Source organism: Brassica oleracea, chromosome C1, assembly GCF_000695525.1.
Source record: "Brassica oleracea var. oleracea cultivar TO1000 chromosome C1, BOL, whole genome shotgun sequence".
NCBI lineage: Eukaryota > Viridiplantae > Streptophyta > Magnoliopsida > Brassicales > Brassicaceae > Brassica > Brassica oleracea.
Genome location: NC_027748.1, coordinates 40,567,355 through 40,581,895, shown reverse-complemented (window position 1 = coordinate 40,581,895; position 14,541 = coordinate 40,567,355). Strand labels below are relative to the sequence as shown.

The following is a 14,541-nucleotide window of genomic DNA, read 5'->3' as shown; positions in this document are numbered from 1 at the left end:
AGTAGAACGGGTCGTTGTTCGTGTTCCTGTCGATGTGTCTAATGTATCGTCGGCGCTGATTGTGGAGTTGCGTTGTTTGTTGTTCCCTGTCCATTGATTAGCGCTGAAACGAGATTGCTGCTCAACTAGTAGCGCTCGTTGTCGTGCTTCGGATATCGAACATGGATCAAACTGGTGTAACATCGTTTGTAGTTGGGGGCGTAATCCGGCGATGAACCTTGCGACCAATTGATCTTCTGAATCATGGATGTCTATCCGAGTCATCATCTGATAAAATTCTGTTGAGTAGTCTTCTATGGAACGATTTCCCTGACGAATGTTATGAAATTTTTGAAATAACAGATGTTCAAAGTTATATGGGATGAATGTCTTTCTCATGTGTTTCTTGAGTTTATCCCAAGAGGTAATTTTCTCTTTTCCCCCTCGAGTACGAGAAAGCTTAAGTTGACTCCACCAAGATGTGGCATGGCTGCGGAATCTAGTCGTCACGAGAGGAACTTGTTTATTGTCTGGTACGTCTTTGAATTCCAAGAATTCGTTGACTGTGACGAACCAATCCAGAAGGTCTTCCGGTTTAGATCCACCATTGAACTCGGGGATATCGAGTTTGATGCCCGAGGTCCAACGAGTGTCATGATCGTTTTTGGGTTGCCGAACACGAGCTGGTTGGTGATTACATTGCTGTTGTTGATTGTCGTTATCTCAAAACGGGTTGTCCTCATCAGAGCCCTCCTCGTTTTCTTCGTAAAAAGGGTTGTGGTGACGGTTGTTGTGTTGTTGCGGTGCTGCTTGAGCAGCGAGTGCTGCGTTTTCCGTAAACGACGCTTGAACTCCGGCTTGAACTGCATCAGCCATTGTTCGTCTCATATTGTCCTGAAAATTTTCTTGGAAATCTTCGAGGAACTGCTGCATCTGTGTCCAGTCATTAGGACGAGGTGCCATTGAAATCGCAGATCGATAATCACAAATAGAATTGTAATTAAAGGTCTCTGATACCAACTAACAGAGCGGAAGTAACTGAAGTAACCGATAACACGAAGATAATGTTGAATTCTGAGAATGCCCGTTAACTAAGCTTTCTTAAAATCTGTTGAATTCTCAAAGAATGCCCAGAAGCTAAGGTTGCAAGAGTGGATTAAAACCAAAACTCTAAGTTTATATTAATATCAAATCAAAGGTAACTTGTAAATAAAACAGAACCTCCGTATATATAGACTCACACACGAGCTATATCAACTAGGAGCTGGAAAATAACTAAACCGACTTTAATAAAAGATATTAAGTAAAAAGGAAAACCTTAACACCAAAGCCAACGGGAAATAGGAAGTCTACGCTACATCAAGTTCCCTATTAGAGGTTTAGATGAATCGACGAAGAGAGTTTGTTAGACTGAGAAATGATTCTGTTATTACTGGTTTATATAGTTAGTTACAGATGGTAAACCGGAATAAGTAAACCGAAATGTAATACTAAACCAACTAAACCATTTTATAATCTGAGAAGGTTAGATGTAATTTATGTTTGTTTCTTTGGCTCCTACTTTCATTTTTAGCTTTAATTCAAATTAATCTTTTCACTTATTAAAGCCTGACCTTTTGTAATTGAGCTGACATCTGAACTGAAAAATCTGAAAATGATTGTAAAAATATTTGATTAAAGTTTGTAAACTTATATGAGTATTATCTGAACGGATTAACATTGAACAAAGACTTGAAAACTCCAAAAATTTGGAAAACTCGAAAATTTAAAAAAGTTAACTCAAAACCGAACCGAACGTCAAAACATAATTTAAAATATTGATGTTTAGAATGTATACATATATATATTAATAATAATTAAATATATTAATTTATTAGTTTTTGTTAATTTTATTTGATTTCCAATAAAGTCTCGCCATTCATATTTTAAATTTTAATTTTAAAGTAAAATATATTAATTAAAGCTAAAACATTAATTTTTGTATATACAAGTAAAAAAGAATTAAAGTATATAGGAACGAAATTAGAGGACGCATTCAGATTTGAGGGGCTTCAAAAACCTAACAAAGGTGTCTGTCATCTTCTTCTATGCTCAAGAAACTATAGGTACACTGATGAGCGATGATGATCCAGGTACTGTCTTGTTACTTTATTCTTGCATACCAAGTGACCTAAAGGCAACATATGCTCATATGATTAAATAAAAGTAATTTTATTCACCAAACTACTATCATTTACACACGAGTACGCATTACGCATTACGTAATTGCAATGTTAACTACAAGAGACTTTTTTTGACATGAAGTTAATACACTCCATGTCGTCGTTTCTCTCTTCACAGAGTGGAAGAAGAATCAGAAACTGGCATTCTTATCATTTTTGCAGATTCTTTCAACAAATCAAACGAAGAGAACGAGTGTGGCGGGAGAATAACGGTAAGATCCTCCTCGGCCATCTCTAGCAAGCTTTCGTGTGGCGCAACCTTCTCAGGCTGTGTGAAGGAGTTCTCATCCATCACATTGGTAGATGTAAGTACTGTCTTCTTCGACCCCGAAACTTTCATCACGTTCGGATCCAATCCAGTAACCAACACCTTCATATTCACCGAGGTAGCTCCAAAGTTCACAGCCTGCATATAAATTGAGAAGTTGAACACAGATTTTTTTTTAAAGAATCAGAGAGAACTAAAGGCTCTAACCTTTATGCTTATGTAATCTTGGTCATTGCTTTGGTATGAGATTGCAGATGCAACAAGAGAAGAAGAGTTTCCTTTTAGTGTTGAAGTGAGAAGAGTTGATCCGCTTGACTCAGCGAAGAACCGTTGGACCCAGTAGCTTGGAGTTCCATATAGATGAGAAGAGTTGAAGACTATTGCATCAGGGTTCCACCTGAAAAACCAATTCAAAGAATTTGAGATTGTTGTTGTTGTCCTTTGCTTCCTGAATGAGAGTTTTTACCTTCTGTCGTTTGTGTTCACAAAGAGTGGTGCATAGCTCGCCATTTCCACAATGTCACTGCAACAAAGAAAGAAATCATCAAAGATGTTTTTAATTTTATAACTCATTTGGTGTTTTTTAGTTATGATCAAAAACCTGTTCTTTTCAAGACCAATGAGAAATGCAGCCTCTGCAAGAGCGGCCAGAAGGCTTCCTTTACCAGCATCTTTTCCTGTCACAGCATATTCACTCACAAAAGCCTGCAAAAAAAAGTCCCACCAGTGAGTCACTGAAAAGCTTCAATTTGTCTCTTTGTTTGAATAATGAGTATTCTAAAAAATCGGTCTAGGCGCCCGCCTAATCAATAATCCCATATAAAACGCCTAATTTAGTGTCTAGCGATTTCTTGAACACTGAATAATCTATTACCGCACCTTTGGACCCTTGCGAGAAGTGCGGTCAAACTGATGATACATGGAAAACAAATTGCTAGCAGAAGTGTAAATCTGTGAACAAAGAAAAACACTATCTCAGACAGGAACGCACATAAAGAAATATTCAAAGTTTATGTCAAGAATTTACGTGGAAATCATAGTAATCAGCAGGGTGGTCAAGCGGACGGGAAGATCCATCACAGTTAGAGATGATTTTGATATCTGGATAAGCCTTCTTGATAGCATCATAGAACACAATATAGTTTCCTGTACAGTTGTAAATCTCAGTTAGACTATCAAAGACACTCAACAATCAAATGTGAGAGCATAGAGAAATACAAAGAAACCTCTGTAGTAAGTCTTTCCACAATCCTCATTCCCAATAGCAACATATTTCAATTCAAAAGGCTCTTTGCGTCCCATTGCAGCTCGAATCGATCCCCATGTAGAGTTAGCATCTCCCCTAGCAAACTCAATACCATCAAGTGCTTCCTGAACAAAGGGCATGATAGTAGCAGTTTCAACTTCATCATTGTGACTAATCCCTGCATCAAGGTGAAGAAGCACTTGTCAATGGACTTGGAATGCAAAAGAGAGAGATTAATCTTGTATATACCGTTGTTAAACACCCATATTGGAGCTGCACCAATGTCTTCTGCCAACTACAAGAATGTTTCATTTTAACATTTTATTAGTGCTTAGGGAATCATTACAAATCCATTAAAAAGAAGAAGAAGTCTTACTTGAAAGAACTCAAAGTGTCCAAGGCCATCATCGGTCCAATACTTCCAAACATCACCAAAATGTCCAGGTCTCTCTTCCCAAGGTCCTACGGTTTCTTTCCAGCGGAATGCATTGCTTAACCATTCACCCTCCACAAAACAACCACCTAAAAGTACACAAAGATCCAAGAGTGTATCAATAAACAAAACTTTATGTGTGTCTACTAGTCTTACATTATATATTACCTGGGAAACGGATGAAACGGGGTTTTATATCGGACATCATCTGGTACAGATCGTTTCTAAAGCCATGTCCCTGCAACCAAACCAAAAGAGATTGAACATTTTCTATTCTTTTCTCTATTAGCAATCTCATTAGAAAGAAACCTTGTAAGTATCCACCGGCATGGCTGAGACTTGATCAATCCATATGGACCCTTTCTTGGTTGTTGTTAACTGAAGTCTTGCACCATGATCTGTCCCCTTTGCCTCCAATACAACCTCCTTCTTAGTCCAGTTTGAAACATCAGAAGCAGAAGCTCTACATTAAAACAAATGGACAATGAAACAACAATAACAGAAACGTATTCAGACTTAAAACTGAAAGTGTTTCTTACATGATCTTCTCAGAAGCAAGAGTCAATGATCCATTAGAGCTAGTCAAGGACACAGACAGGTCGATATCACCAGTGGAACGCACATAAAGAGCCACCTTGTACTTCTTTCCTTCTTCAATATTCTAAAGAAAATGAAAAAAAAAAATGAAGTGAACAACTTAAACTCATACTCTTGATCACAATAGAGAGACTCACCATGCCCCAGTAACCAGGGTTATAAACTCCAACACCTCCTGATGGACAGCCTTTGCTATCACAGAGCACATCCATTCTCAATGCGATTTTATTACGTTCAAAGCAGGATGAACGGTCTGTAGCTACATAGACAGATGACTGATCACCAACAATAGACCAAGGCCAAATATTAGACGGAGTGTTCTGCCCACCAGCTTCAAACCCTGTTAACCAAAAGTTTTTGCTTAAGAGTAAATTACTGGGGATTCTGAACCGAACCAAACCCGTTCAATTAAAAATTTGGTTCAATTCTTTAGGTTTTCTGTTCGGTTCAGCAATTGGTTACTTCGGTTTTCTTCTTTAAAAAAATCTTATACCCAAACCATACCAAAAACCGAACTAACTGAACTAACCAAATTTCAAACCGAACTAACCAAATTTAACCAAAATTAATAGAATTTATCCGAAATTTAAACAGAATTAAACCAAAATCTAACCGAAATCAAAAACTTTGGTAGGATTTTTAAAAACCGAACTAACCGTAACAAACTTTGTTTTGGGTTAATTCGGTAAGATTTATGTTGACCGAACTACCCGAACCGAATAACCCGATTCAGTGGATTTTCACGATTCTAACCTCTGTTGCTAACAAGCTCAGCCCATAATCCACCAGCACCAGCATGGTTTATCTCCTGCAAAATGATTTGAACCATATAGCAGTTAGCAAAACTCTCAAGTCTAAACCATAGTTTGACCATTTTGGAGGCTGTAACATTAACAAAACCTCGAAGAAAATGCCGAAAAGAGTTTCAGGGATGAGCCTTCCAGCTCCATTAGAAGCATTGACTTGCAAAGTCACTGCTGGTTCTGTGCCTTCATCTTGAGCGACAACAACACGAAGGCTTTGATAGACAAAGCAAGAGCCAAGGAGGAAAGAAAGTATGCAAACACTCCTGAGAAACTTCCAAGACTCCGTATCCATAATCACCACATGCACAAAGTAAATCAAGTGTATCCTGTAAAGAGAACATTTATAGAAAGGTTAGAAACTTATTCAGCTTGATTGACAATGAGATAAAACAAAGTAAAAAAAGAAAGGCTCTTTGAGCTTATACTTATCAGTTTCTCTTCAACAAAAAGGAAGATCAAATATAAAGATATATCATAAGCTAATCGCAAAAATAAAGAGGAATCTGATAATAAAGGTTAAGTTTTTATATTAAAAGATTTGATTAAAGATAGTTTGCAAATCAAAGAGTGGGGCTTCTGTGTCTCATCTTAAAGGCTCAAGCTTTACAGAAAATGAATCAAATTGGCTTCAGAGACAGAACAAAAAAAAAAAAACTCAATTTGCTCAATTTGAGATCATTAATCATAAAAGTTAGAGCCTTTGTCCGGTTTGATAAGCAGTAACTAATTAGACAAAAACAGAGAATCAACGAGAGATGGAAACAGAACCTGAGTATCAAGAAAGACAAGGGGGGTTGGGTCGAGACAAGAGATGAGTGAAGGAAGAGACGGAAGAGGAGTGGAAGTATAAGAATGTCTGGTCGAGAGATGGATATTGCTTAAGGAAAACTTGCTTTCACGTTTGATGGAGATTGCTTGTTTTCGTGGAAGAAGGTGAAGTGGATGTTGATTAGAAGCGACGACTACTGAAACCCCTCCACCTGCTCTCGTCGCTATCTCTTTTCTTATGGATAAAGATGTATTTTATTTTATTTTTGGATAAATGAATAGATCTCCTATTAAACTACCTCCCTTGATCAATGCTTTTCAGTGGGCATGATATGTTTCATACGGTTATAAATAAATTCATGTCAACTAACAAAAAAAGGTTACTTTTTTCCCCCACACATTATTAAAAATGATATAACTTGTAGTTTGTAAATTTTCTAATTTGCAAGTACTTTGTCTACATTTGGAATATACAAAAATGCAATGCAACTCAAAACCTTTTTCCAAGTCTTTGCAGGCTCCACAAAGCACGTGTACTAGAATGCTTGCTTGTGTTCAGTTTCATTTGCAAGTTGCATGTTGTAGCGCCACACGGCTCATAATGTTTAAACTGCATTTGTATTGTTCAGATTACTCGAGAGTGTTCTCTTTGGAAGCTATTGTGCTTTTTCTTTTCATAATTCTCCAATACTATAAGTTGTTATGATCAACTATGTAACTTCTTACCTGTCCCTCAAATAATCTGACAAGAAAATTTGTTTATTATTCTTCCTCATCGTTGTATCATCCACAGCTTTTGTCTTCTTCTCAAATAGCAATGGATATAAACTAAGGATGAACTAGCAAGAAGATAATAATAATAACAAGTTGCCTTCGGCCTGGAAGGGCAACAACTTAAACAAATGATATTCTTCTTGTTCCATGGACATTTTAGTATGGACGCTTTGTTAATGTGAATCACTTTAGAGATAATTATATTTGTTTAAAAGTATTAAATACACTAATCAATTAAAGATCATATATTTTAAGCATATAACATCATAGATCAATCACTAATCACCTTAATCTACCAAACCCAAAAGCTTTGAAGATTATTCACTAATCTCAATGAAAGCACCAAAACCTATAATAGACATAAATTTATGTATAATCAAAAGATTAGAAGATATTTAAATAAGATTAACAAAATAAAATTTTAAACAAAGCAAAATTCACAAGAATTAGGCTCTAAAATCAAGATAAATAAGAAAACAAAGCTTAGGTAGTCTAGTGTATCACCAATGGATATATCTCTTCATGTGCACAAAATATGCATCTTCCTCTTCCTTTTCCTCTTCCTCCATTGAGCACATGCACCACCACAATGTCCTCGATTTACTAGCATATAGTATAATTATTTTATAAATAAAGAGAAAAAGATGCTTACAAATCTGTCTTTATTTCAGTATCAGGTCTATCATTGACCAGACAAGCAATGTGAGTCAGTTCTTCAAATCACAAGTCCAACTTTCTTCCCTCATCCTCTCGGTTTCTTACGAACTTCAAAATGCATCAAAACAATAAATAAATGAAAATCAAACTAACTCAAGTAAGAAAAACTTACAAGCATGCACATGTGGGAATAGCTTCTTTTCGTAACCGCATGAAAAATAGTCAAAGTTGCTCCTGCATAAATTTCATATAGTGATTGAGTTTCTTCTAATATTAGTCTACCTATATACAAAATAACCTAAAGCCACCTACCTCTGTGATATGGTAGCATGTATCAAGTTTCCTATCATCATTAGCAACTTTTCTATAAGATATAAACCACAAGAAGTCAGAAACAAATTTCAAATCAAAACTTTAAGCTAGCACATGAAACTCACACTAAGAATATTTGATTATTTAAAAACTAAAAATCCTTAATATTTTTAGATATAGAACCTGTATTTTAAAATTTTGAGTATCAATTTGGTTTTTGGTTCGGTTTTGGATTTGTTTTCGGTTCTATGAATATAAGCTTTATTCAGATATTTATGAAATTCCGTTTGATTTTGGTTCCGAAACGGTTTTGGTTTTTGGTTCGGTACGATTTGATTTCATTGTTCTGAGTAAATGTATATATGCCTAACTGTCTCCCAATTATTGCATGTAATAAGAAATTGAGACAGAGCATCATTGAATACATTTACATCAAATTTAGTGATTGGAAAACAAACAGATGTACATCTGGATATATTACTCCCTCCGTTTTTAATATAAGTCATTTTAGAAAAAAAATTTATGTTCCAAATTATATAACGTTTTCGGTTTTCTATGTAAAATTTATTAACACTTATTGTTATATGACCAATGATAATATACATTCTATTTTATTATTGGTTGATTTGTGGTTAGTTAAATAACTAATGATGTTTTTGTTTATAAAATATAAAAAATTAATGATTTCTTAATCTAAGTGCACAATTATAAAACAACATATATTAAAAAACGGAAGGAGTATAAAACAAATGTATTCGAATCACTAAATTTACATCATCGAATGCTTTGTCTTTGCATACAAGTGAACTCAATTTAATTGCCTTAGAGTTTCTCAATAAACATAATTGTAATATTTGTTTGGAAACACATACTAACAATATTACTTTAGCTAAACTGCTAAACACTGATTTATATATAAACAAATTAACATGTTTTATTAATACCTAAAGTAGTTTGTAATGCTATGTATCCAAAGTTCAAACTAACACCGAGGCATATCTCGTTTGTCAAACTAACACCGAGTTCAAAATTAGTTTAACTACGAAACCGGGATTTGTATATTACTATATTTGTTATTCGTAAACTTTCCATTTTAGTTTTATAAACAGTAAATTATCTCAAATTATATAAGTTAGGATAAAGTCGAGAGAAACTAATTTCTAAGGAAATTATTTAGAAAAGGCAGCAATATTCAAGGAAAGGAAAGGACCAACATGATGTATCACGCGCCGAGGTTGCGTTTGATAGAATTATGGGCCTCAACTGACTCCAGCTTTGGCCCACATCAAACTCCTGCGCACAAGAAGATTTAGTTACTGTCGATCAAATTTATACAAAGACAAATAGGATTCGGAATTTTGTCATAATTGATAATACTATAGCACTATGTCATAATAGATAATCCGTACACACGAATTTTCTTAAAATATGTTGTATTTAAATATTATAAACAACATGCATTTTGTTCAATAACCTTTTTACATTTGATTAAAGGTGGGCATTCGAGTATCATTTGGTTCGGTTCGGATCTTTGCGGGTTTGGTTCGGATTTTGGTTGGGATAACCTATTTAATTTTTTTCAAAAATGAAAGTTCATATATACTTTAAATTCTTCAAAATATAAAAATAAAATAATATATAACATATAAATTTAAATAATGTATGCCAAAATACTTAAACTTAACATAAAAAATTGGTTTAACTTAAATATTTGGATAGGAAATCAATAGATATTTAGATATTTTAGGTATTTTAAGTATCGTTTAGCTATTTTAAACATGTACTTATAACTATTTGTATATATTTCTGATTATTTTGGACAACTTAAAAACATCTTATATATTTTGTATATTCTTTTAGATATTAAATTTAAAAATAATTAATAAATTTAAGTATATAAATCTGGTTTGAATATATTCGGATAACCGAAATATTTCGGTTCGGATCAGGTTCGGTTCCAGTTCTCTAGATACCAAAATTTTGAACCCATTCGGATATCTAACCAATTTTGGTTAAAGTTTAGTACTATTTTTTGATCGGGTTTTGTTCGGTTTTTTGGATTTGGAAGTTTTGCCAAACCCTATATTTTTATTATAACAATATTTTAAACAAAAATGTTGATGTTCATATTGATTTTGGATATGCAACAATTTTTAAACCAAAACACATTTTACGATGTACGTGACCCATTTAATTAATCATTAAAAAACTGTTCTACACCCATCTAAGGAAAACAATGGGTTGAACTTAAAAAAATTACCATTTCAAATTGTCAATCGACACTTCCATATACTCCATGTCGGTGTTGTGACGAATAGAAAGGGGACTAAGATTAGGAAAACAAACTTGTTGTGCAATCCATGTTCTCGCTAAGTGATTTAGATAGCTTCTAAATAAATCTTTGTTGTCTCAATCTCTTGTAAAAAATTTGAAAAATATTAATTAAATAAAATCTTACACTTGCTAAAGTAATTAGTTGCTTCTCAGTTAATATATAGGAGATTAGAGTAATCACATAAATAAATATAATACCTCTTGTTTATTTACAATGTTTTTATGGTAAATAAATAAAAAATAATCATTTTATTTATTTTATATGGTATATAATTATATTTCAATGATATTAACATAAATATATAGTATATTTTAATATACATATTAATTATTGAGACTTCCTACTTATATGGTTTTATTAAAATTTGTATATTTGATGTAACAAAAAATTTAAACCATTAATCCCAAAATTTTCGATGTGATATTTTTTCTATGCAATTTTCAAAATTAAAATATAAGATTTCAATACTTTTTTCAAAGCAAATTTCAAAATTAACATATTTATGTATTTTTAAATGGTACATAGTTTAATTAAACGATATAAAAATAGATATACATACAGATATATATAATTTAATATGAATAACTATTAAATAAAAATTCATATTAATATGATTTTATGATCATTTGTATCTTGCTATAACAAAAACAGTTAAGCCACTGAGAAAAAAAAATTCAAAGTGGGATTTTTAACATTTTTTGTTATTTATAGTCGTTTTAAAAATTCAAAATATAACATATAAGAAAAATATAATTTTTTTTTATTATATGGTTTATGTGATTGTTTAATTTCTTTTAAGAATATAGAATTAAACAAAAATAAGGAAAGATACAAAAAATGTTATCAAATATTTATTATTCATAATCATTAATTGTCATATATATATATTAATCATATTAGGTAATATTGTAGTTTTTATTTTAAGAAAAGAATACACACTTCTTATATTTTGGATTAATATAACGTTTCCAGGCAATTGAATTTTGGACCTACAAATTATTTAATTGATTTGTATGATGCCATATAAGCCAAATTGGCATTTTAATTAAGTTATACATTAGTAAATCTCTTTTGTAATTAGTACAAAATATATGTTACAACTTTTTAAATGATTATCAATTAATATACGGAGGATTTATGAACCCTTTTTTTTTTGACTGAAGCATTTAGGAACTTCAAGTCGGGTTATAAAAACGTATTTGACAATCACCGATCATCCGAACAAGAGAGCCAGAGGAGATTTAGAGCAAAAAGAAATAGAGAGACCAAGAGAGTTAGCAATTAGAGTGTTTATTGCTTTTGTCTCGTGAGAAAAGATTTTAAACATGCTTAACAAAGCTGCAACTTGTCCAGAAATTAAAGAAAAGGTTTGCGACGACGAGATTAGTGCTTTACCCACTGATTTACTTGTGCACATATTGTCGATTATTCCGACTAAAGATGCAGTAGCCACATCGGTTTTGTCAAAACCATGGCGTTACATCTGGACGTTGGTTCCTAGACTCGTTTGCAAGGATACCAAGCATACAAACAATGGTAAAAGCGTTTGGTGGTTTCTTGAACAGTCATTGCAGCTCCACAAGGCACCTATACTAGAACATCTTGAAGTTAAACTCCGTTCAAGATGTCCTGATGACGCAGATGTCGGAAAATTGATTTTAAATGCTGTTGAACGCTACATTCGATAGCTAGACTTCAATCTAAAGTGGTCAGCAAAGCCTATAAGCTTGCATAATGGAATTTACACTTGTAAAACACTCAAGGAATTTGGCTCTCTCAAACAAGATTCTCATAGAGCTTCCTTCTGAAGTTTTACTCCCGTCGCTAAACCCTATCTGTGTGGTGTATAAAGATGAGGATTCACTTGTTAAGCTTTTATCAAGTTGTCATGTTCTCAAAACTTTGGTTGTGGTCCGAGACACAAATGACAATGTGATTAACTTTTAGTGTAAAAGTTCCTTATCTATATAATTTAGCATATATTAATGATGATGATGATGATGAAGTACGGAGTAGTGGGTCTTTGACTATAGATTGCCCACAGTTGAAATATCTCCACGTAGCTGATTTTTCTGAAGATGATTGCTTGATAGAGACTATGATACCTAACCTTACCATGGCCAAAGTAGACGTTGGTACTCCCCCTAATGAAAATTTCTTGAAATATCTTTCTTCTGTCATGTTTCTCCATTTGCATTGGGTGGATTAAACGGTAAGTTACATTGGTATCCATCTCTCAGTTTTGTGGTCACATTAATGCATTTACTTATGGTTAATCTTTGAAAAAAAAATTCAGGAATTATTTTGTAGTGGCGTCAACTACTCAACTGAAAGAGTGTATACTATGTCCAAGTCTCGCAGAATATTGGGTAGAATCAATTATGCTGTTGCTTAACAACGCTCCTAAACTTAAAGTTCTTATGCTTGACACTGCAAGTACCTTCGTAACTCCCTCAAGCAGGTTTTGGTGTTTTCTGCTTTTATTCATATACTTTTTGTTACTTCTCAGAGGAAGATAGGTGAATCAGAGGATCTCCCTCCTAGGAGTTATGTTCCATCGTGCTTGTCGTCTGAATTCGAGATTGTTGAATGGGTAAAATATGGAGGGACAAGAGAAGAGAAGAAGCTCTTGGAATATATCCTTGCAAACTCCAAGTGTTTGAAGAGAGCAGGAATCTCCATGAGATATAGCAAGGACTGCAAGTCTGCAATGATAAAAATAAAAAGAAGTTGAGGAACTAGTTAAGATCCATGTTTAGGGTTTCAGCATCTTCTGAGCTTTTGTTTCCTGCTAAAATTAAATGGAGATCACTGGCACAACATCGTCTTTTCGATTTGTCTTAGTTATATGGTTACATTCGGTTACTTTGATTGATAAGACAAGTGCTTGTGAATTTAGTTTTGGTTCGTTGTTTTTATTGATTCTTGCAGTTACACTTTTAGTCTGGTTTCAACCGATATATTATCAAGAGATACGTGATATACAAGGCACAAGCCTTAAAGTAACCAAAGTTTTGAAAACATAAATCCAATGACCAGAAGGTCTAGTGTCACTAAACAATAAACCCAAAAGATTATTATCTTTGCTTGCAAGTGATTAGTGAACGCATTTTATTTGAGAGTTTTGGAATTTCTCAATAAACATAATTATTTTTTTGCCAGTGACATGCTAACTGTATTACTTTAGTTAAACATTAATTTACATGCAAACAAATTAGCACGTTTTCTATTTGCTAAGTCTATATTTCATCATCTTGCTCACAAACATATAATTATTTTTCCATCATCTCATTGACGGAATGTTTTGTAGTTTATTCATAAACTTTCCATGTTTGAGATTTATAGTTCAAATATCTAAACTATATAAGTGGATAATTCAAAAGAAATTAACTTGTAGAAAGCTATTTAAAGAAGGAATCAACAAGCTATTGGACACCACGCGCCTAGGTCAGCGTCGGGTTGAGTTTTGTAACATGATTGAGAATCTCCAGAAAACTATGTAATAAAAAGACATGTAGATTTGGTAAGTACTCATCATATAAAATAAAAAAATAAAAACTTCAAGATGAAAAGCTGAGAAGAAAGAAAAAGAAGATCCACCTCGAACTTCTCTCCATCTCTCTAAATCATCATCTCATTCTCAGATTCCCACTCTCTCTTCTTCTGTGAGAGAAAGTCTAGACCTTTACTCATTTTCTCGGTTTGTAATTTTCCGGGAAGAAAAGTTTCCTCCTTTCTTTTCTCTCAAGATCCAATTTTGATTATCTCATCTTCGTTGAAATCACTTTCTTCAAGCTGGACGGTGAAAAAGTCTGATTTTTCCAATTTGTAATTTTCCGGGAAAAGTCTGTAAATTTTCCGGGAAAAGTTTGGTCCTTTCTTGTCGGAGATAATGAGAGAAGACGATACAGACTGGTTCACAAGATGGGAAGAAGAGCTTCCCTCACCAGAGGAGCTCATCCCCTTATCCCAATCCCTCATCTCTCCCGATCTCGCTCTCGCCTTCGACATCAGACTCCCCAACAACTCCGGCCAACCTCACCACCACCACCACTCCACCCCGCCGCCGCAGCTTCCGTCCTCACAAGCCAACTCCTCCGCCGAATTCGCGGCGGACTCAGCAGATCTAGGCTCCGGAGCCACC

The 14,541-nt window shown here is 33.9% G+C and overlaps 2 protein-coding genes and 1 pseudogene across 2 annotated transcripts in view; 2 read left to right on the top strand and 1 right to left on the bottom strand.

Annotated features, from left to right (window-relative positions):
• Window positions 1-2,171: 2,171 nt before the first annotated feature.
• On the bottom strand, window positions 2,172-6,579 carry LOC106342741 (alpha-L-arabinofuranosidase 1). The gene is made up of 16 exons (XM_013782137.1): window positions 6,320-6,579; window positions 5,646-5,877; window positions 5,499-5,553; window positions 4,883-5,085; window positions 4,688-4,809; window positions 4,458-4,611; window positions 4,317-4,386; window positions 4,092-4,237; window positions 3,965-4,010; window positions 3,696-3,893; window positions 3,497-3,615; window positions 3,349-3,420; window positions 3,071-3,174; window positions 2,936-2,992; window positions 2,677-2,866; window positions 2,172-2,607 (listed from the first exon to the last, which is right to left on the bottom strand). Exons 2-16 carry the CDS (start codon window positions 5,841-5,843, stop codon window positions 2,314-2,316), a joined length of 2,028 nt encoding a protein of 675 aa, XP_013637591.1. The 5' UTR covers window positions 5,844-5,877; window positions 6,320-6,579; the 3' UTR covers window positions 2,172-2,313.
• Window positions 6,580-11,722: 5,143 nt separating this feature from the next.
• Window positions 11,723-13,241, top strand: LOC106340289 (annotated as a pseudogene).
• A 708-nt stretch (window positions 13,242-13,949) lies between these two features.
• The window catches only part of LOC106324512 (transcription factor PCL1-like), a 1,629-nt gene continuing 1,037 nt past the window's right edge, over window positions 13,950-14,541 (top strand). The window contains exon 1 of the mRNA XM_013762474.1: window positions 13,950-14,541. Within this exon, the coding sequence (XP_013617928.1) occupies window positions 14,290-14,541 (252 nt within the window). The 5' untranslated portion in view covers window positions 13,950-14,289.